This window comes from Salarias fasciatus, chromosome 4, assembly GCF_902148845.1.
Source record: "Salarias fasciatus chromosome 4, fSalaFa1.1, whole genome shotgun sequence".
In the NCBI taxonomy this organism is placed as follows: Eukaryota; Metazoa; Chordata; class Actinopteri; order Blenniiformes; family Blenniidae; genus Salarias; species Salarias fasciatus.
This window is the reverse complement of record NC_043748.1, coordinates 6,247,631-6,269,683: the sequence shown is the minus strand read 5'-3', so window position 1 is coordinate 6,269,683 and position 22,053 is coordinate 6,247,631. Positions and strand designations below refer to the sequence as shown.

Genomic DNA, 22,053 nt, shown 5'->3' with positions numbered 1-22,053 from the left:
CCTTCTATTTGTTTTTTCCCCTAAATAACAGCATCATGAGTTTGAAGCTCTGCAGATACAGACCAAAAGGTTTTCCAAAGTTGTGCTTGTGTTTTTGTTTTGTTTTTTCTCACATGCCCTTGTCCTCTTGAAATATAGATGGCTTCTAACTGCAGGGTGAAATCACAGAGTATCAACAGCCCATTGGAGGTGGTGTAATCGGATCGGCCTCTGATAAACATGATAGTGTCGGCCAGGCTCGGCAGGGTCACTCACAGGCCTCCGTCGAGAGACGAGGGAACCTCGACACATTCAGCGCACTGTTTTTTTTTGTTTCGTGGTTGATCAGAAGTTTAAAGCTTCTCATGTTTTCCGTCTTGAGTCCTTTTTCCACCCAGTTGGGGAATGTTCCTGTGTCCTGGATGGTCTCCGATGGGGGATGACGACAGGTCCTTTATTTACTAGAAGTCAAGTAAACCAGTTCTTCAAGTCCCTGTTGTTCTTAAACCCCCGGCTGCTGAGACGGAGTGTCCAGATTCCTCTGTGGACTCGCTGCGGGACACTCTCTCCTCCTGACACTCGGCTCCAACATGGCATCTCGCCCACGAGCCTCCTCCCAGCCCGGGAAGCTGTCCTTCCTGCAGACCTCCAAGGCGGCGTCCCTCCTGCGGCCGCGGGCCGTCTCCTCGCGCTCGGGCTCCATGCTGGAGGAGGAGCTGTCCTGTCCCGTCTGCTGCGAGATCTTCCGGGAGCCCGTGGTGCTGAAGTGCAGCCACAGCTTCTGCCGGGCCTGCCTGCAGCAGTTCTGGAACAAGAAGAAGGCCCGGCGCGAGTGCCCCATCTGCAGGAGGAAGTGCTCCCTGACGGAGCCCACGGTCAGCCTGGCCCTCAAGAATGTGGCCGACACCTTCCTGAGGGAGCAGGAGCGCAGGGCGGCCGGGCCCGGGGCCGGAGCAGGGGCCGGGGCCGGGGCGGGGGGGCCAGGAGAGGAAGTGGGGATCGTGGAGGATAAATGCGTCACACACGGGGAAGCTCTCAAGCTTTTCTGTTTCAATGATTGTGAAGTCCTCTGCTGCGTGTGTCACACGTCCAAGAAGCACCAGGGACACAGAGTGTGTCCCCTGGAGGAGGGAGCCCAAGACCTCAAGGTAAACTGTTCATATGTATCTCACGATCGTGTGAATCCAGTCTGGACTTTCTGAGGAAAGTTGAATGTTCTCCTTGTAGGATTTTTTCCTCCTAGTTGCTCCAGTTTCCTCCCACAGTAAAATACATGTTTTGAACAGTAGCTCTAAACTGCACAGAGTGACTGAGTGTTTGTACGGTGATGATATAGCAACCAGTCCCTCCTGTAACTGTTCTTCACACACAGTCAGCTGGGATCCGCTCCAGCTCTGCATAAAGCAGCACAGAAGCCGGACGGGTGAAGAACTGGTTTGAAACACTTAATGTCCAGCAATCCTGTAAACTTAGAGCGTGAGACGTTTCCCAGGTGAAGACAGCAGGATGCATGGCCCGAGATACTGAGGCTCTGACGGTTTCTGCCCCCTCCCTCCCTCCCCCTCCCCCTCCCCCCTCAGGCGGAGCTGAAGAACGATCTGGTCCCTTTGAAGAAGAACCTGCGGCGCCTATATGAGGCCAAGCAAGAGTGTGATGACACAACTGTGCACATCAAGGTATCAATAAACACACGTCCACCAAAACAGCGGCGGGCCAGCGTGACCGCTGGCGGGACTGAGACCGAGGAGGAGCCACTCGCTGTTAGTGTGTAAACAAATCAGCCCGGGTGTCAGGAAAAAAAAAAAAAAGAAAACCTCAGTGATTTTGAACTATGGATTAGGAAGCAACAAATTATTGAGTACTTTAATTACACGTCTTTTAAAACAGTTATATAACTGTTATAACTAACTTCTATTTAAAGGAAAGAGTCAAAAGGTTTAAGATACACTTACTCCACTGAAAGGCAGCAGCAAACAGGATTCCTGTTTCAATATTTGGTGAATAAAAACTAAAAGCAGCTTCTGCATGTTTGGTTCTCTGGAACATAAAAGCGGATTTGATCTAAATGACCTGAGAAGTCTGGATGGTTCATAAAATAACAGCAGATCTCGGATGTGTTCTGGGTCTCGGCTTTGCCGACCAGCCGTATGTTTTGAAATCTTTTCTTCATGTGATCATTTGTTTTTGTGAATATTTTGACTCATGTCAGAGTTCATGATCGCTCCAAGGTTTCTGGAAGCCTTACCGCTTTTGAATCTCACACACTGAGTGTTTTACAAGTCTTTCCATGATGCTTCTTCTCACCTGTGGACGTCAGAGCCAGACCCAGGCCACAGAGAGGCAGATCAGAGAGCAGTTTGAGGAGCTTCGACAGTTCCTGCAGAGAGAGGAGGCCGCTCGCCTGGCAGCCCTGAAGGAGGAGGACGAGGAGAAGAAGGAGCTGGTGAAGAAGAAATCCGACGGCATCACCAGAGACATCCTCACGTTTTCTCACGCCGTCATTGCCATCGAGAACGAGATTGCGTCCAGCGACGCTCTTTTCCTACAGGTGGGAACATTTCCTCATCAGTCCTCCTCTGAATTCATCTGATCACAAAACACTTTCTAACTTTTTTTTGCTTTTTCGTTTCAGAACTACGCCAACACGAAGAAAAGGTAGGATCTTTGCCTCCGTCCGCTTTATTGTCACAGTTTTTTGAATTTTTCAGCTGATTCCTGTTTGCTTTCCTGCGGCAGAGCTCAGATCCCAGAGAAGAATCCAGAGAAGGTGTCAGGTGCTCTCATAAACGTGTCCAGACACGTCAGTTCTCTGAAGTACCATGTGTGGGAGAAGATGGTGGAGCTGGTTCAGTACAGTAAGCACGCTGACCTTTAAACCTGTTTTTGCAGGAACCGGCCCGATCGCTTTGGAAAAGATGTTATTACTCCATCAGCAGATTAACTGTGACAAAGCAGAATGTCTCGTTCAAAAGTGGGATTGGCAAAGATTTTCAACGGAGCATTCTTTTGAATTTCAAATCAAACAAAGAGAGGAGCAGCCACAAAGCAAACAGTGTAAATTTCAAATTGCTGTGTTTCTACATGTAACTGCTGTCAATATGTCTGGCATTATAGCACAATAATATTGATTTATTAGCACTGCCACTTGATCGTTTACCATAAATATAAGCTCTAGCTAAAACACGATAGAAAATATAGAAAAAGAAAGGTGTTCCTTAAACCAGCGTTCGTTATTAGAGTCTTTGTTGGCCTAGCAGCTAATGTAAGGTTATTATGTCAATATTTAACACTGATTACTGATGTTTTCCTTATTTTTTAATATATCTATTTGGCTGTATTCAATCCTCTCAGGACGCCCACATCCACCCTGCTCTGCAGGTCAAAGCATCAGTGTGTGTCATAGATTAGGGTGGAGTTTCCACCAGGAAGGCTAAAAAAAAAAAAAAAAAAAAAAAAAAACCTTTTTGTCACAATGTAATTTTTCACGTCTAGAGAGTGAAATGCCTCCACAATGATCTTATTACTGTCTTCACATTCAGCTCTCTGTAGTCTCTGTTTTCAGCTTAATAATGTTCGTGTATCAGTGTCTCATCAGATGGATGCAGAAATGCTATATTGATAAGCTTTTAAATGAATTAGTCAAACAGCCCGAAGGCAGACGGTGTGTGCGGTGACGGTGTGTGAGCGGTTTGCTGAGTCGAGTGTCCCGTGGTGGCGGTGAGGTTATCGTGTGTCATGGGCAACGAGCGCAGGATCGCGTTCTGAATGCACAGAGACACCGTGACCATCTATGACCGTTGCCTCACGCCGCAGCGCGACAATGCACAGCTTCACGTTGAAGAATCTGTGCACAAACAGCCTCTGTTTTACATGATTAAATGAGTGTGAGGATGCTGTAAACCTTTTAGGAGTGTGTTATTTGTCAGCTCCAGCTTCAGTTTGGCTCTTTGTGTCTCCGTCTGTCCCTCCAGCCCCCATCACCCTGGACCCCAACACGGCCTACTCCTGGCTGTCCATCTCCCCAGACCTCACCCGGGTGGCCAACAGCGGGTCTCTGCAGCAGCTCCCGGACAACCCCGAGCGCTTCGGCCACTTCGTCTTTGCGCTGGGTTCGGAGGGCTTCGCCTCGGGGCGCCACGCCTGGGAGGTGGAGGTGGGCGACAAGGTGGACTGGATGCTGGGGGTCGTCAAGGGCTCCATCGACCGGAAGGGCCGCATCTCGGGCTGCCCCGAGGGCGGCTTCTGGATGATCTCGCACTACGAGGGCGAGTACTCCGCCATGACGAGGCCGAGCACGCCGCTGCACCCGCACGGGGAGCTGACGCGGGTCAGGGTGCAGCTGGACTACGACGCCGGCGAGGTGGTGTTCTCCAACCCCGTCAGCATGACGCCCATCTACACCTTCACCGACCTCTTCACCGAGAAGATGTTCCCCTTCTTCTGCCCCGGGGCCAACATCAACAACAACAACCCCAAACCCCTGAAGATCTGCCCCGTCAAGGTGGCCGTGTGGAACAGCGCCACCTGGTAATCTGGGAAAAAAATCTGAGGACACATGAGATGTGAATCATTACACTTTTAACCTCGTTCTTCACATTATGATCCCAAAAAGTGTATTTGCGCCTCTGATCTGCTGACCAACAAACCAGAGCCCGATTTTCACTTCATTCTCAAGACAAATGGTTTCATGTCTCCTGCTGAGGACTGAAAACCAGTTGAAGGATTCACTGCTATCAACACTGGAGCTCTGCTTTTCCCCTAATCGGCCCTTTGATGATAGCACAAGTGGTGAAAATCGAAATGTCGCCTTGAACTGTGCCTCGTCTCATGTGACCTTTATCTGATCTGGAAGCGCGAAACGTCGACGCGAGCCGCCTTATCAGAGCCTCGAGTTCAAGTTATGTCTTTGTTGTAACGTTGAGAATTGCTGTAGTCGCTGGGATTCAAGTTCAAGAATTCAGAAGAGCAAGATAATGCAGATTGAAACATGAGCATGAGGGGGAGATTGGGAAAAACTGTTTTGCATGTACGGCTCCAAGAAGAATCTGACTGAAGATAAACGCAGCTGTATATTGAACCAAACTCCTCACACGGGAGCTTGTTTACAGGATTTTTTTTTTCCTTCCATAACGCAGAAGAAGTAAAATGAAGTCGAGCCTGTAAAATGAAAAGAAATAAATCTAATTTTAAAAAAAAAATGTGATTGTGCGTCTGCTTGGGAAACCGAGATGATCGAATATATCAGATATTGGAAACATCAATACCAGTCCCTCACTGGGGGCATCCCGGCTGAGTCTGGGCGAGTGAGTGGTCAGATCGGCCATCCGTCACAGGGAAAACACACAGTGGGAGAAGCATTAATACTTCAAGACAATTAGAAACACAATCCAATGCAGGATTTTTGGACTGGATGAGTAAATCGGAGTTTGTAGTGAAAACATTAATGATCCTCACAGGAAGAGCCCTGAGGTTAAGTTCAGGAGAAATATGATTAATTGTGAAACTCAATTTGTTTTGATGATATATATGAGAAAGTTTTTCATCACAGCTAATGTTCAGTTTTATTTTCCTCTGATTTTATTAAACTGTCATATGAAACCTTTGCTTAAAGCTTTCATAAAAGCTCTGTGTGAAATCATCCGTCTCAACATTATTAATAAACCTTCATTCGGAGCCAGCTCTGCGTCCTCCACCCATATCCGCTGCGTTCTGTGGAAACTTGCTGATTCACCTCTTCTCCTCCCATGTCAGGGAGAGCGGATCCCAGCGGATCCCAGCGGCCGCCCTGAAAACAGGATCTCGTCCTTCTTCAGGCGGTCTGCTCTCTCAGACACGCCCCATGAAGAGGAGAAAGGCAGGAAAAAGGAGGAGACAGGGACAGACGTGGATGATATTTCTCTGCATTGTCACTGATCTCTGGTTCTTTTACTAAAGGTGGAAAATCAGCAAAGGTTCTGTGAGCTTCAGACGTGACTCTGAATCCTCCTCCTCCTCCCTCGCTTTAATGTTCCCGGGGTGCGTGACATTGGTGCTGATGGTATTCTGCATGTCCGGCAGGGTGCCGAGAGGCCTGCGTGGTTCATCGTGAGACCCCCTGTCCCTTGACGGAGGGCTCTCCTGCTGCCTGCACTCATTTATCCTACAAAGGTCACCGGCGTCTGGCGGGGAGGGGGAGGAAGCCGCCGGTCTCGGCGGTCAATAGAGGGTTGAGGTTTAACATTGAGGATGGATCATTCTAAGTGTTCACGTTTCTTAATTCAAAAGCTGAAAAACATCCCACTGCAGCCTTATCAACATATCGGCGGCTTCAGCTTCCAGTTCAGCCTCCAAACTTTCCTGTCTGATCAGACTTTATATTTCAGGCAGGCCGGGGTCACCCTGGAGCCTTCACACAACCAAACAACGACTTCAGAGTGATTGAACGCACCAAGTTTCTCTGTACGTTCATACATCACTTTATGAACGCAGGTCATTAATTTAGCTGTAATCTGTTGTCTCCCCTCTTCATTCTGGAGGTCATAGCTAAAAAATATGTGCCAGTAGGATCCATCAAGTGTGCAGGGTGTGTTTGCTCAGTTAATTTACAGTCTGATGTTAACTTATTTGCCTTTCTGTCATTTACTTTGAAAGTTATTTCCAAATCTTTTCAAATGTTGCCTGGACTTTGTTTTATTTTAAAGCAAAGCGCCATATTAATATGACTGTGTTGTCATGTTATGATCAACCTCAGTTCAGGGCTCCCTGCTGCAGGCTGGTCTCTGCTCCAGCTGGCCTCTGTGGTTTCCTGTGATAAGCCTGCTGGCCACTTCCTCCACCTCCAGTCTTTTGTCAGGCCCCAGTCCACTGTGGGGTCGTCAGCATAATACGTTCTCATATAGGTCAGTGTGACGAGTCACGTACGCTCCAGCTCAGATCCTTCGTGGAAATGAAATGAACTACCAGCTGGTAGGAGCAAAACAAAGAAATAAAGAAAACAGAGGAAGTAGACAAGATGTCACGCATTCTTATGGCCTAAAATTACCAGAAATAAATCCAAACAACGAAATAAAAGTGGTGTTTTGTACTGAATTAGAACATGCAAACTCCAGAACGGTAAGGAAACACAGCGTTACAGGTGATGAGTTAGATCCATCTGATGTGAGTCAGCAACAAAACTGACGAATGGAATTAAAAATAACTCAAGACGGGAGGTCAGGAGCGCACAGGTGCAAAACGCTTAATGTCTGACACGACAAAGTGATTCAATCAAATGTGAAAATGATGCGGCTGCAAGTCAACGTGGCTAAAAATAGAAATCTGACAGGTGAAATCTTTTTTCCCACTTATACGGGCATCAAAACAGCAATGAAACATAAGGACGAGCTATATGGACTGACTTTAATATGTACATATTTTCATGTGTTATATTGGCACTGAAGCTACAGCAGAGTCGCTGGCGGTGACGCCAGTTTGCATTCCCACCACAGGGCTGCACTATTTCCACGTGAAACAGCACATGCTGAATTTTGGGCAAAGGAAAAAAAAAGAAAGATTCACAGAGGCTTGCAAATCCTTGATAACCAAACAGCTTAAATGTCCACAGTAACAAATAATTTACCGTAATAAAATCCCACATTTATTTGAACTGAAAAGATAAAACTGTGCAGAATGAACTTAGTGGCACATATTTCACCTGTATTTAAAGAAGAAAAAAAGGCTCAAAGCCAAATGACTCTAAATTACCAAACTAATTACTTGTTAAAGTGGATATTTATAGCAGTATGCAATAAATACAGCAAATATTAGCTTGTAAAGCTTATAATTCAAAAGTGAGAACTGTCTAATTACAGCTCTGACACGGCGCGTTGCATTATAAGCTTTACAAAGGTGGTGTTTAGAGACAGAGAGCAGCTTTTCAGGGGAAGGAGAGTCGGGCAGAACGATAAAACCTCAGGTCAGGCTTTGCTCAGAGTGAAATCACATAACCGAAGACGGTGACATAACTCCAGGCAGCGGTGTGACTGAATGCCCTGCAGGGATGATGTAAGCTCGCTGTCCAATTACGTCCATTACTGAGACGAGACCGGTCCTCTTTGGGTTCCTCCGCTGCTGGTGAGCGAGAAATGGATGGATGTGTGCACCGAACAGTGTGAGAAACAGGCACGACGTTTCAGAACAAAAAAACAGAAAAAACAAACAAAATTTAAAAAAAAAACAGTCCCTCCCAGGGTGTGGCGGACACCACTGTGTCACTTTCAAAATACGACATTAAGAGCGATGAAACACACCCACGACACGGAGAAGGACACCACGACGACACGCCCCCTCCTTTTGGCTGTCCGCATACAGCTGGCAGTGTCTTGCTCTGAATCCACACACACACACACACACACACACACACACATACACACACACACACACGCACGCCTTACAAGATGCAGTACACGACATGCACGTACACAGGTATAAATACATGGAGGTTTTTCATTAAATGCACTTCTGTGTCCGCAGCTCTCTGCCTGGAAAATATAGGAAGGTGCATAAATCAAACATTCCCAGTGTGGTAGAAAAGGTCCGTGCATGTGTCGCGTGGCACCTGTGAGTTCATGGAGACAGAATGTGGAGAAGACAGAAGAGCTTTCGTCCCATCTGGCTGTAACCCCCCCCCCTCTTCTATATTGCTCTTCTCCGTCTTCCGACAGCAGTTTGTTTTCAGAGTCTTACAGGTGGGTGCTGTCCTGCGTGTCGAACCTGTGGCTCTCCGAGATCCCGGCGCTGCACTTCCTGCCGCTGCCCTGATTGGGCACCAGGGAGAGGGGGTCCGGCCTGATCAGGTACCTGCGGACACACAACCCGGTCATTTCGGTACCTTTCTCATTTTAGCTCCACGTGGAGATTCTGTACTCACACGACGTCGTGCAGCTCCAGCCTGGCGTCTGGAGACGGGTTGATGAGGATGTACGACAGCCTGTTACCTTGGTCTGTCATCCCATCTGACGGAGGGAGAAGAGAGGCTCGTGAGGCAGGAAGTAAAACAGGCTGAGGATATACAGCAGGCTGTGCTGCATCCGTGCACACATACACACACACACACACACACACACACAGCAGAGGCAGTGTCACAGTGAGTCACGCCACAGGAAGACGAGAGTCCAATGTACACACTGCCAGACGTCGCAAACAGTGGTTAGAAGTGACCACAGTTGAAAACAGCATTTCATTTCTTGACTTTTAGTTCTGAGCTTCTCTGAACTGCTGGCTGCGTCTCCACAGCCGGAGACCGAAACGAGAACACTCGTCCCCGCAGAGACCACCTCCACAATTCAGGATTCTCCAGGAGGCTCTGGCTGAACCAGCTGAAGCATGCTGGTTGAAAAACAGGCTCCGCACCGCCATGAAGAGGAGGCTCCGGGCTGTCGGAGCTACGCTTCTTCCTTTTTCCAAGAAAATCTGAGCCTCCTGTTTGTTTAATGAATGAATGCTTAAATAGCCAAGATGTCTTCGTTCTGCAGAGTTCAACCATCCGATCCACCGAACAACATCAAATGAGTGAACTGAGAAAGAAAGAAAAAAAACCCTGGTTGGCACTGTTGGAGAAGATTTGTCTTTTTTTGGCTGATGTTTGTAATTTTAATTTGGCACAGAACAGAATATTTTTTTTCCCATTTTTCAGGAGAAGCTTTAACATTCCGAGTACATTTATCTCATCCTTAAAGACATCAGTGCACTCAAAAGTATGAGCTAAAGGATTTGTTTGATTAATATGAGCATAATGAGTTTCTCTTTGTTAAATGGTTCATTGTAATTCATTCTAGGTGGATAAAACTGAATTCAGACTGATTGAAGCTCAGGCTTTGTCGCTCAGTGCTTGCATCACTTCAGCGGAAGCAGGAAATTCAAATTGTTACCTTCATGAACGTCTAAATTCTCTCCCATCCCGATAAAGTTTTTGCTAAATAGTTTTTTTCAGTTTACTGGTCGCATTTTATTTGATTGCATTACAATCATTCCCTCTGTGCCTCTTTAATTCCCCCGTCCGTCTCCCATCCTCTCCTGCTGTTTGTTTTGTTGAACACTGGAAAAAAAAAAGGTTTTCATGTTGTTAGGTGTTCATCAAGATGCAGCATCCAGATGAATGAATGAACATTTGAAATTTAAACCACACAGATTCTACCAGCCGGAAGAAAAGTAATTGAACATAAATATCTGAACGACTACTTTGACGGTGATTTTTCCACAGTCTGCTGCATTTCCATGAATTTTCAACCCAGACATCAATCTGCTTCATTCAAACGGTGGAGTTTAGGTTTATTACAGATGAGATTGGTCAAAGTGCAGGGTACATCTTGAACAGGTGACTCATCTATTCAGCACAGAGACACTTTTTTTCCCATTATACACACCCACATATTCACACATGCAATTTAGAGTGATGGATCAAAATAAGCTTCTTTTTTTAGTATAGGTCAAAGAAACCCATGCAAGCCAAAAATACCAACTTAAAACATAATTTTAAAGCTGCATATAGAAAGCTCATTGCTAAAACATTCCCATGAGACACTTTGCTGTGGATGTTCAGAGCAGTAAAACTATAAAGTGTGAAAATAGTTTTTGGGAAATCCCATCAATTCATTTTCCGATGCTGCAGCCGATCCGAGCAGACGGTGATCAAACTGGCAGGTTACACCAGTAGAGACAGTCAGACAGTCACACACACACACACACACTTACTCTTGTGTTAAACATAAGGCTCGTGGGCCAAAACCGTTGGGGAAGTTTTCTGGACTTTTTGCACCAGAAGGTTTCAGACTTACTGAATCCAGTTGGAGAAAGACCCAGATGCTTCATCCTGGTCCGCACCAGAGCGTTGAGCTCCTGCCGCTCGGAGCGCCTGAACAGAGTGAGCCTCTGCTGGCTGATCCTCTCGGCGGCGCTGCCCGGTCCCCCCTTGGCCCCGCTGGAGCTCCGGCCCCCCTTCCTGCTCAGCCGCCGGGCCCACTGCATGCTCTTCCTCCTCAGCAGCGGGTGGTCCGAGGAGTGGGAGGAGGTGGAGATGGGCTCCGAGGAGGTGGAGTTGCGGTGGGTGCTGGTCCGAGACAGCAGGGGCTCTCTGGGCTCCCGGGTGTCCTCGTAGTCCTCCACTGTGATGGAAACCTGGGACTGAGACACGGCGGACTTTCATTTCCTCATGTGGTTGTGATTACCTGATATCGCACCGACTTTATTAAAACACTTCTCAACTAATGCAGATTCAGTTTCCCTCAAAATAAGGAAGAATTATTACCTTCTTATCAAACATAACCAAACCAGAAGATGAATGAAAGATACACTCTTTGAATGTAACAATCAGACACGACTGTCCTGCTTTGATTTCTTGCCTCTACGAATTAATCCACGCTTTATGTTTGAAAAGCTGCCAGTTCTTCCTGGACGGTGTTTAAAATGCAGATTTCATTCATCCATCGCTCGTCTCTTATTGTCTCACATAGCTGAGGTCTGATCGTCTCCACTTCAGTCCTTGCGCTCATAACTTTGAATTAGCATGTTGGGGAGCAGAATCTCAGAGGAAAACAAACTCCATTTGTATTTCACTGCTCTGGAAACAAAATAGTGAGTCTGAAAAAGTCTGAAATCGTGCTGAAAGTTTGAAGAACTTGAATATTTCAGTAAATTAATTCTGAGGAATAAAATTAACATTGCATGTATTTGTACTTCATGATTTTAGCGAGAGAGGAGAGATTTAAAGTCCAGCATGCTCCGACCGTTAGCAGCAAAGCATGAAATTAATTAAAGTTACAATAAATAAAATGGTAGTAGGTTTGTTACCTTTTTGTCCAAAAACTGTTAGCTTTAGCATTAGAGGGAGTGAGTTTCTCAAGAGTTACTGTGTCACTGAACTTCTGTTTGCTGAAGAATACACAGCTTATAATCATGAACTAACACAGCAGTACGAAATATGTCTGACTGTAAGCTCAGTATCAACATTAGTTTACCTTTATGCTGTTATCTTGGTACATGATTCTCTTTTTTATTATTTTTTTTTAATAAAATGAGATTATAGAGCACTTTTTTCTACTAAGTTAAGATAAATTTAATGAATCAATCAATCATCAGGACGACCGACAGCTCAGCGACAGGGTTAGAAAAATCTATATAATATAGCTGTGGGCACTTTATTAGGAGCAATCCAAGACTTACTTTTCCAAGTGAGGGTTTATTTTCATGAACTAACAGAGAAACACTCCTTCTGGGAGATTAAGCTGTAATCTGACTTTACACCAAAATATGAATGTATCTGCTAAAAATAAACTCTGATCCAGTAGTTCCAAACCTTCTTCTTGAGGGACCCAAATTTTTAACATTGTAAACCCAGGCGACCCCTCAACACACCCAGTATAATAATGAAAAAAACAAAAAAAAAAAAACAAACCCTGAAGGAACGCCAAAGTGTTTCTTTGTTATATTCAGCCTGCATGGTTTAAGACGTTCACTGTAAAAGATGCATTCAGCTCTAATTTTATCCATTGCTTCAATAAAGACATATCCTATGTAACATTCCTCTTTCTTTCTTTTTTAACAGGTTCCTTCGCTGCTCTACACGATGATGCATCCCACCTCGGAGACTGGGAGCTTGTGGGCTTCTGTGCGGTAGATGCCGATGGGAATGTCTCCGGTGGACGAGCACAGCTTCTGGTAGAGCCGGCCGTACGTGCGGATCCACAGGTCGTCCTCCGTGATCTTCATCTGGACAAAAACAGCGAGACGAGCGGCGGTCAGCTCCTGACCGCCCCACAACCCGAACACACACACACACACACACCAGCAGATGTGCTCACTCACAGCACAGAGGAACCCTGATCCAGGCATGGAGTCCAAGCCCAGCAGCAACCTGGCGATCGAGATCATGTAGTCCTTCACGAACGACTGGGGAAAGAAAACACACCAAAAAACCAAAAAACAAGTCGAAATTGAGGGAAAAAAATGAAGCAAAAACACATAAAGCGGTGCAGTGAAGTACCTGGTAGAGGAGCGTGTCCAGCATGCTCACGCTGAACACCTTTCCTGCAGCAAAGGGCAGCCGGAACATAAAAACCAGGTTTGACCCTTTTTCCCTCTCCTTCTGCAGCAACAAAAGCACAGAAACACTCTGCTTTTTTAAAATCGCACGGACCCCCAGAGGGGACCAGATGAAAAAGATGAACTTGCAAGCACCATCATCTTTTTAAAAGAGATCAAGCTTCTCCCATCATGCACTGCTACGGCGGTGACATAACACTAAAATGCAGACAAGCCCGTGTAGATTTTCACGGCCTAATTAGAATTTCCACTGAATCTGATTTGCATGTTTTTGCTGTGTGCGATTAAAGCAGAAAATCTCTGGTGTGTATCGCTTGAAGAATCGAAAAAAGAAAAAGAAAGAAAAAAGTCTTTCCCAAAGCCTTTCCCTTCACTCTTAAAGATCTCAAAAATAATAGTTATAATCCGATAATATGGCTCCACTGTGGAAATTCATTTGAAGATGAGGTTTCAAGCAGTGACTAATTCACTGATTGTTGATGAAGCCTATTGATGCCAAAGGGGGACTCGGAGGCGACGACACGGAAAACACCAGTAAAAGCTCTTATTAGAAAAGGCAGCAGTAATGAGAAACAACACAAAAACCACAAGGCGACAGTCGGTTATAAATATTATCTTGAATATTTACAGTGCCTGGGGGGAAATATCTCTGCAGTCTTCATTAAAACATGGCGGCATTAGCAGTCCTCTCATATGACGTGCTTCTAGAGAGAATACTGATCTGAAGACTGTTTGCGAGTTGTGAAACATCCCGCCGCAATTGTTCTAAGGTTTTTGTTTTATTATCTTTTTTTATATGCTCGCTTGAATTTGTGAAAAGGAAATGAGACGTGAAGGCGTGAAGCTTTTACCTTCTCCAGCTTGGACAGAGCTAGAGAGTAATGATCTTTGACTTTAAACTGCATGAAGCGCATATTGGCCGGGTGTGTGAGCTCGGTGATGATGCTCAGGGCTGGAAACAGTCTGGGTGAAGGCACAGGAAGGAAGAAAAAAAAAAACACAAAAACAAAAAACAGGTTTGCAGGGAGGAAAACACTTCAAACACGGTTCAAATGCGATGGTGCAGAATGGGCGAGGTCTGAGCGGACCTGAACAGCGTCTGGACGTTGACGATGGTCTTGGCGTCGGCCATGTAGTCCTCCTCTGCGATCATGGAGCTCTCCTTGTCCACCACCACCATGGTGTCCGCAAACGTGACTCCACACCTCAGCAAGCTGTCCAGACTGCAGAGGAGGAGGAATACCATCACACACAACAAAGACAAGCAAAGACTTTTTTTTTTTTTTAATCAATTAACAAAGATCGTAAATAAATAACGAAATCAGTTCGGAGATTCCGTCTTTCTTACTTGTCGATGGAGCCCACCGTGTAGAACACCATGGGAAACCAACAGATTGCCTCCAGGAAATCTGCTTCAGGTCTGAACCAATCAAAACACAAACAGACTTGAGAGTCCCGCCGCTGGAGATTTCTACTTGCCACCGATGAAGAGGCCGACGTTCCCGCGGCGACAGAAACCCCTCACTCAGCGCTGGAAACACGGCGCCGGCAAACTGCCTGCAGAGAGGGTCTGAAAATAACAGCACTGCACTTGAGTGACTCAGCATTTTATTGCCTTTTTATTGGATTCCGCTCTCATTTGGCCGACCGCGTTCGTGTACCAGCCGCAAAACACGACGCAGGATTGTGGGGCGCATTGTCCTGAGAGCATTCAGCTTTTCACAAATCATGTTTACTGTGACCTTAAATAGCTCGGTTTCCTCCTCCACTTGCTATTTCGGGAGGAACCCATTTTTACTACCCTGTGCAGCCTGGATTTGTAGCGTGGCTGACGTTCTCACACCGGCAAATTATCTGTTTCGGTTTCGGAGCACAAAAACAGCCAGGGCGATGAAAAAATATACTGCCGTTGTTCTCACATGCTCTCCAGCAGCAGCACTATGGGCTTCAGCTCCTTCCTCGGTCTGTAGTAGGCCCTCAGCGGCACGATGAAGTTGTACAGGCCGTTGCCCGCGCTCTCCGCTGACACGATGATCAATTTGTTTTTAAAGCCGTAGGAGCGGGCGTCCTCAAAAGGGATGTGATGACAAACCTTGAGGAAGAAAAAAGAAAAGCAGAAAAAGAAAAATCAATGAGGATGATCAATGTTAACTTGCGAAGCAAAAACGGTGGGTCATCGTTCCGACGGTCGCAGGGAACAGCTAAAAACTAAAGATTTCGCATTAATGTAACAGTGGCGACAACAGATGGTGCAAAGTTGATCTGTTCCATCAGGACCGCAGCTTACAAACTGCTGCTGAGTCGCCACAAAACCAACACCACCAAAACACTGCATGCCGGACGGAATCTGGTTTGATCCTGATTGCTGGAGCTCAGACCAGTGAGAAAATTGTGTGTTCTGTTTCCGCAGGGCTGTCGTGATCATGGATGCTCTGTTATTTCGGAGGTTTTGTTTATGCTGGCGTCTCGTGGTGCTGAGTCAGCTGCTCTGCTGTCTTCTGCAAGTTGTAGTTTTCTGCTTCTCGCTGATGATTTCATTTTCTTAAACCAGATATTGTTTTTTTTTTTTAAAAAACAGTTCCATCTATATGTATGATTGCAGAACGCTGTATAAGGAAATTGAATTCTGGCACTCGTCACACCTTGTCCATGCGCAGGCAGCAGAAAGGCATCTTCTCTTGCAGGAGGTGGCACAGAGCGGGAGAGCTGCCGATGTACGGCGAGTTGAGCGGATACCCCTTCACCCATCTGCAGCAGAAGCCCACACCCACATGTCAACTCACTCTTTTAAAGTCGCATCTATAAATCAGCCGTTTCAGCCCTGTACTCACTCGCAGTGCCGACCCCACCAGTGAGCGCTCTCATCTTTGTCGCTGTCCTCTTTGCCCTCCTCTCCCCCCTCGTCCTCCGACTGATCCCCCAGGAGGTCAAAGGTCGGGTTATTGACGCCGTCCACCAGCTCCAGCACGGGGGCGATGCTGTGCCGCCGCTCCTCGGCTGAGTCTCCCATGGCCGGGAGAGCCAGAGTGTTCGCGCCCCCCACCTCCGTCCTGGAGCTGCTTCTGCTGCCCCGCCCGCTGCCGAGCCCGGTGCTCCCCGGGTCCTGACCTTCTGGGCTGCTGTCACTGGAGTCCTGCAGGTCGATGGCCACCGTGCCTGAAAACCACACACGCAAGACGATCCAGTCGCTTTAAATACAGAGAAAATCAGAAAGGTAGATCAAGAGACTTTGTCCACTAGATGGTGTGTTTGTGAAAGCGCGACGTGTGGCGTTCAGGGTCAGTCTGTAACGACTAGCACTCGTATCTTGTCTGGTAATCAGATAAATGTTAATTCTCCTGCAAAGCTGCGAGTGTTCTTTATTCTCTCGGCTGGAAAACTGCATAATCACGACAGCTGTGGCCGAGCCGCTCGCTCACACAGAGGCTGCAGGCAGAAGGTCATTGTGTAAATGTTAGGCAGCCTTTACGCCGCGTCCATCCGACTGACCCATGCTGGCGATGATGCTGTGCACTGGCAGCCGGGTGAGTCCGTGGTAGATGGTCTGGTGAACCCCCCTGGTGTTTCCCCCCGCGCCGCCCCAAGTCGACGACTCCCTCTGGCCCCGGACGAACGCAGAGTTCTCCTCTTTGGAGATGTTGATGTAGAAGCAGGTGTCGGAGGCTCCCATGATGTGGCACGGCCCCGGGTTCAGCAGGATGTTGGTGGTGTCCAGCCGGCGCACGCCGATCAGACACACTCCGTACCTGAAGCCACGCGGAACAGAGTCAGCAACTAAGGAAACCTTTCACCGCGTATCTTTAACTTCTGGATTGTACGACTTACTTTTTGTGAGCGTGAAAGGAGGCAAATGTGAAACTCTTCCCCTGGTACTCCCCGAAGAATTTACTCTCCTCCAGGCGGATGTGATGCACCTCGTTGGCCGAGCAGCGCCGGTATGTTCGATGCCACTGGTCCGCCGAGCACGCTCCTCCCTCCCTGAGAAGAAGAGGACCGATAGGTCAAACGGGGCGAATAGCGACCTTTGAAACACGCTACAAGAAGGATGGAGCTCAGCGCCACTTCAGAAGATTTTCCATCAAGGCCGCAGAAATAAAAAAACTCCCATCTCTGCCGGAGCCGCTCATCAATACCTGAATCGGCAACGAGAAGTCGGCAAGGACACCCGGCCTCCCTCAACAACAGGCCCCATATGTAGACGTTCGCACAGTTAAGAGGACAACAGGAGGATATGGCTTAAAGATACGAAGGCTCAAGAGGTGACAACAGGAAGCAGGGGTGTGGGGGCAGTGTGAGTGTGGGTGGCCGGCGACAAGGACGGCATTATATAAACAAGTGTTATAGCAAATTCGCTGTTTACAGGAACTAAGTGCGAGGTAGGGGAGGAGGAGGAGGAGGAGGACGAGACGCACTGATGTAAAACTGTCACAGCCAATGAACCAAATGGCTTCGAGTCCAGATATAGATATAGAAGCGTACTTATGAAACACGCCGCTCCTGAATGTTGAACCTATCAACGTTCACCGGTCGAGTCATTTAGTTGTTGTCGCATTGACAGGATGTTGACTCGCATCAGGTGGGAGACGGGGCGACGGTCTTCTCTCAAAGCCAGAAGGAAACACGAACGCGGCTCTATCCCAACTTTTTTGGAGATGCAAAAAAATGGTAAAATATTTCATTTTTAACATTTGCCATATTGGACATGTTTTGATTACTGTAAATGTGGACAAATTGTACGAATTGTAAATCACTTCTTTCCATTTTTATTTACACTTTTACACAGCGTCTCAACCTTTTTGGAATCGGGTTGTAGTAAAAAATCATGTGTGTTGGAGAGTTGTAAACATAATTGTTAAGCATAGTTTTTATTACTTTACAATACAAAAAAAAATGCTCAAGTGTTATTGTACCTGTGAAAAATCTCTCCAAACAATCTGCTCAGATAACATTCAGATGCTGCTTATAGGCGCATTTCACTGGTGATTAAAAACAAACTGAACACGCCGTACATTTTCTCATATAAAAACACTGTGACTTTTTTTTTCTTGGTATTTAATTTCACATACCTCAAACCTACACAACATCCCGCAGCCTGGGAAAGCCAGCAAAGTGTAGCATTTAAAAAAAAATCTACACTGCACGCTGTTCAAACTGTGGACGGTGACTGAGGGTGAACCCGGATAAAAAAGACGTCCCACCTGTTGAGGGCTTGAAAGGCTCCTACACGCTGTTTGAAGGCCTCCTGTGGAGCCGTTCTGAGAAAAACAAAGAGACAAGATGAGCGACAGTGAGGACGAAAGAGGAAACTGGGTTCTGCTGGAAATATCACTGTCAAGACTGCGAGACCACGGCGTGGACGGACGGTGAAATCGAGCGAAAGGAAGGAGGCGGGGGAGCTTACTGTCCTCTGGAGGAGTGGATCAATAGAGTGATGAGAGTTGAGGTTCCAGGACACACGCAGTTTAAAGCCAGCATGGCATATTTGAACTCCTCCTCACACACCACGTGATCTGCAGACACACGCAGAGACCAGACCAGACGCACAAAGACAGTGAAATCACTGGAGGAGCACCTGCATCAGTCTTCATGAAGCGTGATGCGCCGTCAGATCAGTCTCGGCGTTACTGACATCGATGGGCGTGGAGCCAAACACTCATTAAGCTTGTCTCTGGGTCAATCCGCAAAGGTCCCAGACACACACACACACACACACACACACACACACACACACACACACGAGGAGGACATGTACAGAAAGGCACCGGAACCCAAAATATACTTGGATACCACTACACTGATGCGCTTCAGATGATGCTTCAGATGTTTTTTCATCAGTAAACAATGATATAATACGGAAATCTGAAAAGCTGCTATTAGTAGTTGATTAGCAATTTTGCCGTAATCATCAAAATTGCTAATTTTTTTTGTTAACTGGTGATATTCTGAATAATTGATTTAATTAAGGACATTTTTCATGATGAGCTCAGTCCTCATGAAGACAATGCCAAACCGAACAAGCGACGCGGCTTTGAGTAATGAATCTGCCATTTGTACTGGATAATCCGCAGTGTGGACGGTCAGACTGGGACTCTGTACTGAATAAATATTCTCAGTGGAAGCTGCTGCTGTCGTGCGCTCAGCAGCGGTCCTGCAAACAAACAAACAAACAAACTGTGTCGTGCATTTCCCTAACTAAGCGCTCCATTCTTGACACACAAAGACTCGGGCGGGCCCTCAATCAAATGTCACTATCTCCTGTTGGAAAAGGTCTAAATGTCGCTTGGCGTTTTGCTGAACACAACTGTATCAGGCAGGCGCCCGTCGCCTCTTGCATTCCTTGTTTACACAGATGGGATCAATTTTATAGGCTCGCACAAGATGCGAGATGCGAGGATGTAGCAGCATGTCAGTGATTACGCCGTGGCCCTTTTGAGCCACGTTTCCCTCACAGCATTCAACACTCTGCACGCCTCTGCATTTAAATGCAAACCAAACTCGTCCCCCTCTCAATTTACCTGTTGCCACACACGGTCTGAGCGATGAATGTTTACAGTAAGCCAATCAGAGGATCAAACCCGGAGAGCATCCTTTTCTCCCGCTGTGTATCATTCTTGATTGCTTTTTCTTCGGCGATGCGCGCACCGACATATTTGGGCTCACTCTCGTTTAGCGGCAACGCTGAGCTCTCTTGTGAAAGAACAGTGTGTGCTCAGAAAAGATCGGTGACAAACATCAAGAGCTGCTGAACAAAAAGGCCAAGCCTTTTAAAAAAATGCAAGCCTGACAATTAAAACCGCTGATTGGGAATGTGCTGCTTGAAGTACCAATGTTCTTTTGGCTCTGAGGAGCACATCATGATGCAACTCACACCAAAACACACACACACACACACTCCAGCCTCTTGCTATTCAGCCTGTGAAGTTATATCAAAGTGGAAGCTTTCGTCGGGCAACGGGCCTCGATAACCTGCAGCGGAAATGATAAAAACACTGCAGTCGTTTCTGCAGAGCAACAGCATTGTGATTGTTCTCACACACACCTTCCACACCCGCCTCCCAAAGGAGGGTCGTAGTTGTCACTCATCAAACTGAGTTTTTTTTAATTTTTTTAAATTCCAATATTCGATTCCCAGCGTCCTCCTCCTCACACTTCTCTTCACTGCTGCGATCCCTTTGTTTCCCATCGTCCTCTCTGCTTATCCTTCACCGCCGCCCTCCGCCCAACCCTCCATCGTTCAAGAGCCTGAACCCAGATCAGGAGAGAAACCAATTACTGACCTCCACACACACACACACACACACACACACACACACACACGCTTTGTCTTCTGTTATTCTTGTCCAGAAAGGAGTGTTTCGATTGTCTCTTCATGCTGCACGGTGTTTTCTGAAAGGTACTGAAGATGGGATCATGTGAGTGTGAATATTTATATTGCAAATGTGGTCGTTTGCCCGCTATTGCAGGAGGTCAACCGTCTGACATAATTAAATCAGCAATCTGTGTTTGAGATTCTATCGACACGGCTCTGACACAATGAGCTGAGCTCTGGAGGGCGACTATTTTTTTTTCTTTTCAAAACATACAATGACGCATTAATCCCTGGACGCACGGGTCGTATTCACATCCAGGTTGCTCACACGCTTCAAGGTTTCCTGTCAAGCCGCACGTCACACCAGCAGATCACCTCTAATGAAAGCTGAGCGGTGATTAAGCTATTTTTGTGGATCAAATCAAATCTTGTGTCTCTTGTTCATTAAAGCCTCCCACGCGTCGATTTGCAAGTATATTCCAAGTGGTGTCAAAATAATGACATCTGTACTTAGAGTATTACCCACGATGGGGTTTTTTTTTTTTTTTCTCGCCGAGTCTTTTGTGAATTCAGGATTACTGGACAATAGACCCAGTTTATAATGAACTTGCTTTGTTCGCTTGCTTTTAAAAGGGTACTTTAGCCGTCACTTCAGTCCTGCAAAGTATTTAGCGAAAGCTGTTGCTGAGGAGGAGTGCTGGATGTTTCAAATGGAGCAATATTTATATCACTCAGGGCTGAACGATGCTGCAAAGCAGATCGCAAACTTGTACAGAAAACAGGACGCGCTAACAGATGGAGCTTTTATTCTGGTTTTTTTTTGTTTTTTTCAACAATTCCTGCTTTTCTGAAAACAAAGGGCACGGTGCGGCCGCGGCGGCGCGGCGTTTAAGCGGCGCGGTCTGCAGGAGGACTGCCTGCGGGGTGGGGGGGGGGGGGGGGGGGGGGCTCATCTCCCAGTGTTAGCGTGATGGCGGAGCTCATCAAAAGAAAGGGGATTTTCTTTGCCAAGCTAGCAAAGTAAAACGTTAATCATTGATAGAGACAGCTGAGATGAGGGCGGCGAGCTAGAATTGAGTTTGATGTTCTTCAAGGCTGTAGGCAGAGAGACGTGTGAGAGAGAGCGAGAGAGAGAGAGCGAGAGAGAGAGAGAGAGAGAGAGAGAGAGAGAGTTTGGGTCTTCTTTTCTCACTCAGACTTGATTGACTGGCATCTTCTGTTGAGCAGAACAAGGAGGGACACTCTAAAAAAAAAAAAAAAAAACCTCAATGTAAAAGCTCACAGAAAACCTCCAAAGGCTTACAGCCAAGCCGAGCCAATCTTGTCCAGCGCTTCTCCAGAGCGGGGAAAGACAGAGGGCTCTGCTTCAGCACGGGGCCCGCCATGAGAAAAGACACGTTTCAGGCTCACAAATCAGACAGGCGAGCTCAGGTAAGGAAAGGAAAAAAGGCAATATAGTGCAGACATGGCGGCTCGGATCCTGGCGTGGGCTTAATGTAACGCTACAGCAGCCAAATGAAATGCAAACATGATCACACATCTTTCACGCTGCTTTGATTGATGACAACAGTCGCAAACTGCGCGAAAGCACTGGACCGGGTCAAATTGGACCGCTCTGATCCCGTTTGACAAGTGTACATTTTTAGTATGAATCATTGCTTTCAAATGTGATCAAATGCCGGAATTTCTGTCCAAACTCTTCTGCACTG

General features: G+C 46.8%; 2 protein-coding genes across 4 annotated transcripts in view; one reads left to right on the top strand and one right to left on the bottom strand.

Moving 5' to 3' along the window:
• The first annotated feature begins 150 nt into the window (after positions 1-150).
• On the top strand, positions 151-5,180 carry LOC115387680 (E3 ubiquitin-protein ligase TRIM39-like). The gene is made up of 6 exons (XM_030090507.1): positions 151-1,127; positions 1,560-1,655; positions 2,297-2,527; positions 2,612-2,634; positions 2,716-2,834; positions 3,951-5,180. Exons 1-6 carry the CDS (start codon positions 570-572, stop codon positions 4,508-4,510), a joined length of 1,587 nt encoding a protein of 528 aa, XP_029946367.1. The 5' UTR covers positions 151-569; the 3' UTR covers positions 4,511-5,180.
• A 3,491-nt stretch (positions 5,181-8,671) lies between these two features.
• kcnt2b (potassium sodium-activated channel subfamily T member 2b) overlaps positions 8,672-22,053 on the bottom strand; it is a 37,111-nt gene continuing 23,729 nt past the window's right edge. Inside the window, exons 15-30 of one of the 3 annotated variants that reach the window (XM_030090484.1) lie at positions 18,437-18,545; positions 18,234-18,290; positions 16,861-17,013; positions 16,525-16,781; positions 15,867-16,191; positions 15,678-15,783; positions 14,955-15,127; positions 14,384-14,455; positions 14,124-14,258; positions 13,887-13,998; positions 12,977-13,078; positions 12,799-12,882; positions 12,574-12,702; positions 10,773-11,118; positions 8,867-8,951; positions 8,672-8,796 (exon numbers count right to left, since the gene is read on the bottom strand). In XM_030090484.1, the coding sequence (XP_029946344.1) occupies positions 8,679-8,796; positions 8,867-8,951; positions 10,773-11,118; positions 12,574-12,702; positions 12,799-12,882; positions 12,977-13,078; positions 13,887-13,998; positions 14,124-14,258; positions 14,384-14,455; positions 14,955-15,127; positions 15,678-15,783; positions 15,867-16,191; positions 16,525-16,781; positions 16,861-17,013; positions 18,234-18,290; positions 18,437-18,545 (2,363 nt within the window). In that variant the 3' untranslated portion in view covers positions 8,672-8,678. Of the gene's footprint in view, positions 8,797-8,866; positions 8,952-10,772; positions 11,119-12,573; positions 12,703-12,798; positions 12,883-12,976; positions 13,079-13,886; positions 13,999-14,123; positions 14,259-14,383; positions 14,456-14,954; positions 15,128-15,677; positions 15,784-15,866; positions 16,192-16,524; positions 16,782-16,860; positions 17,014-18,233; positions 18,291-18,436; positions 18,551-22,053 lie in introns of all 3 variants that reach the window. The other 2 variants (XM_030090486.1, XM_030090485.1) reach the window with 2 other exon arrangements.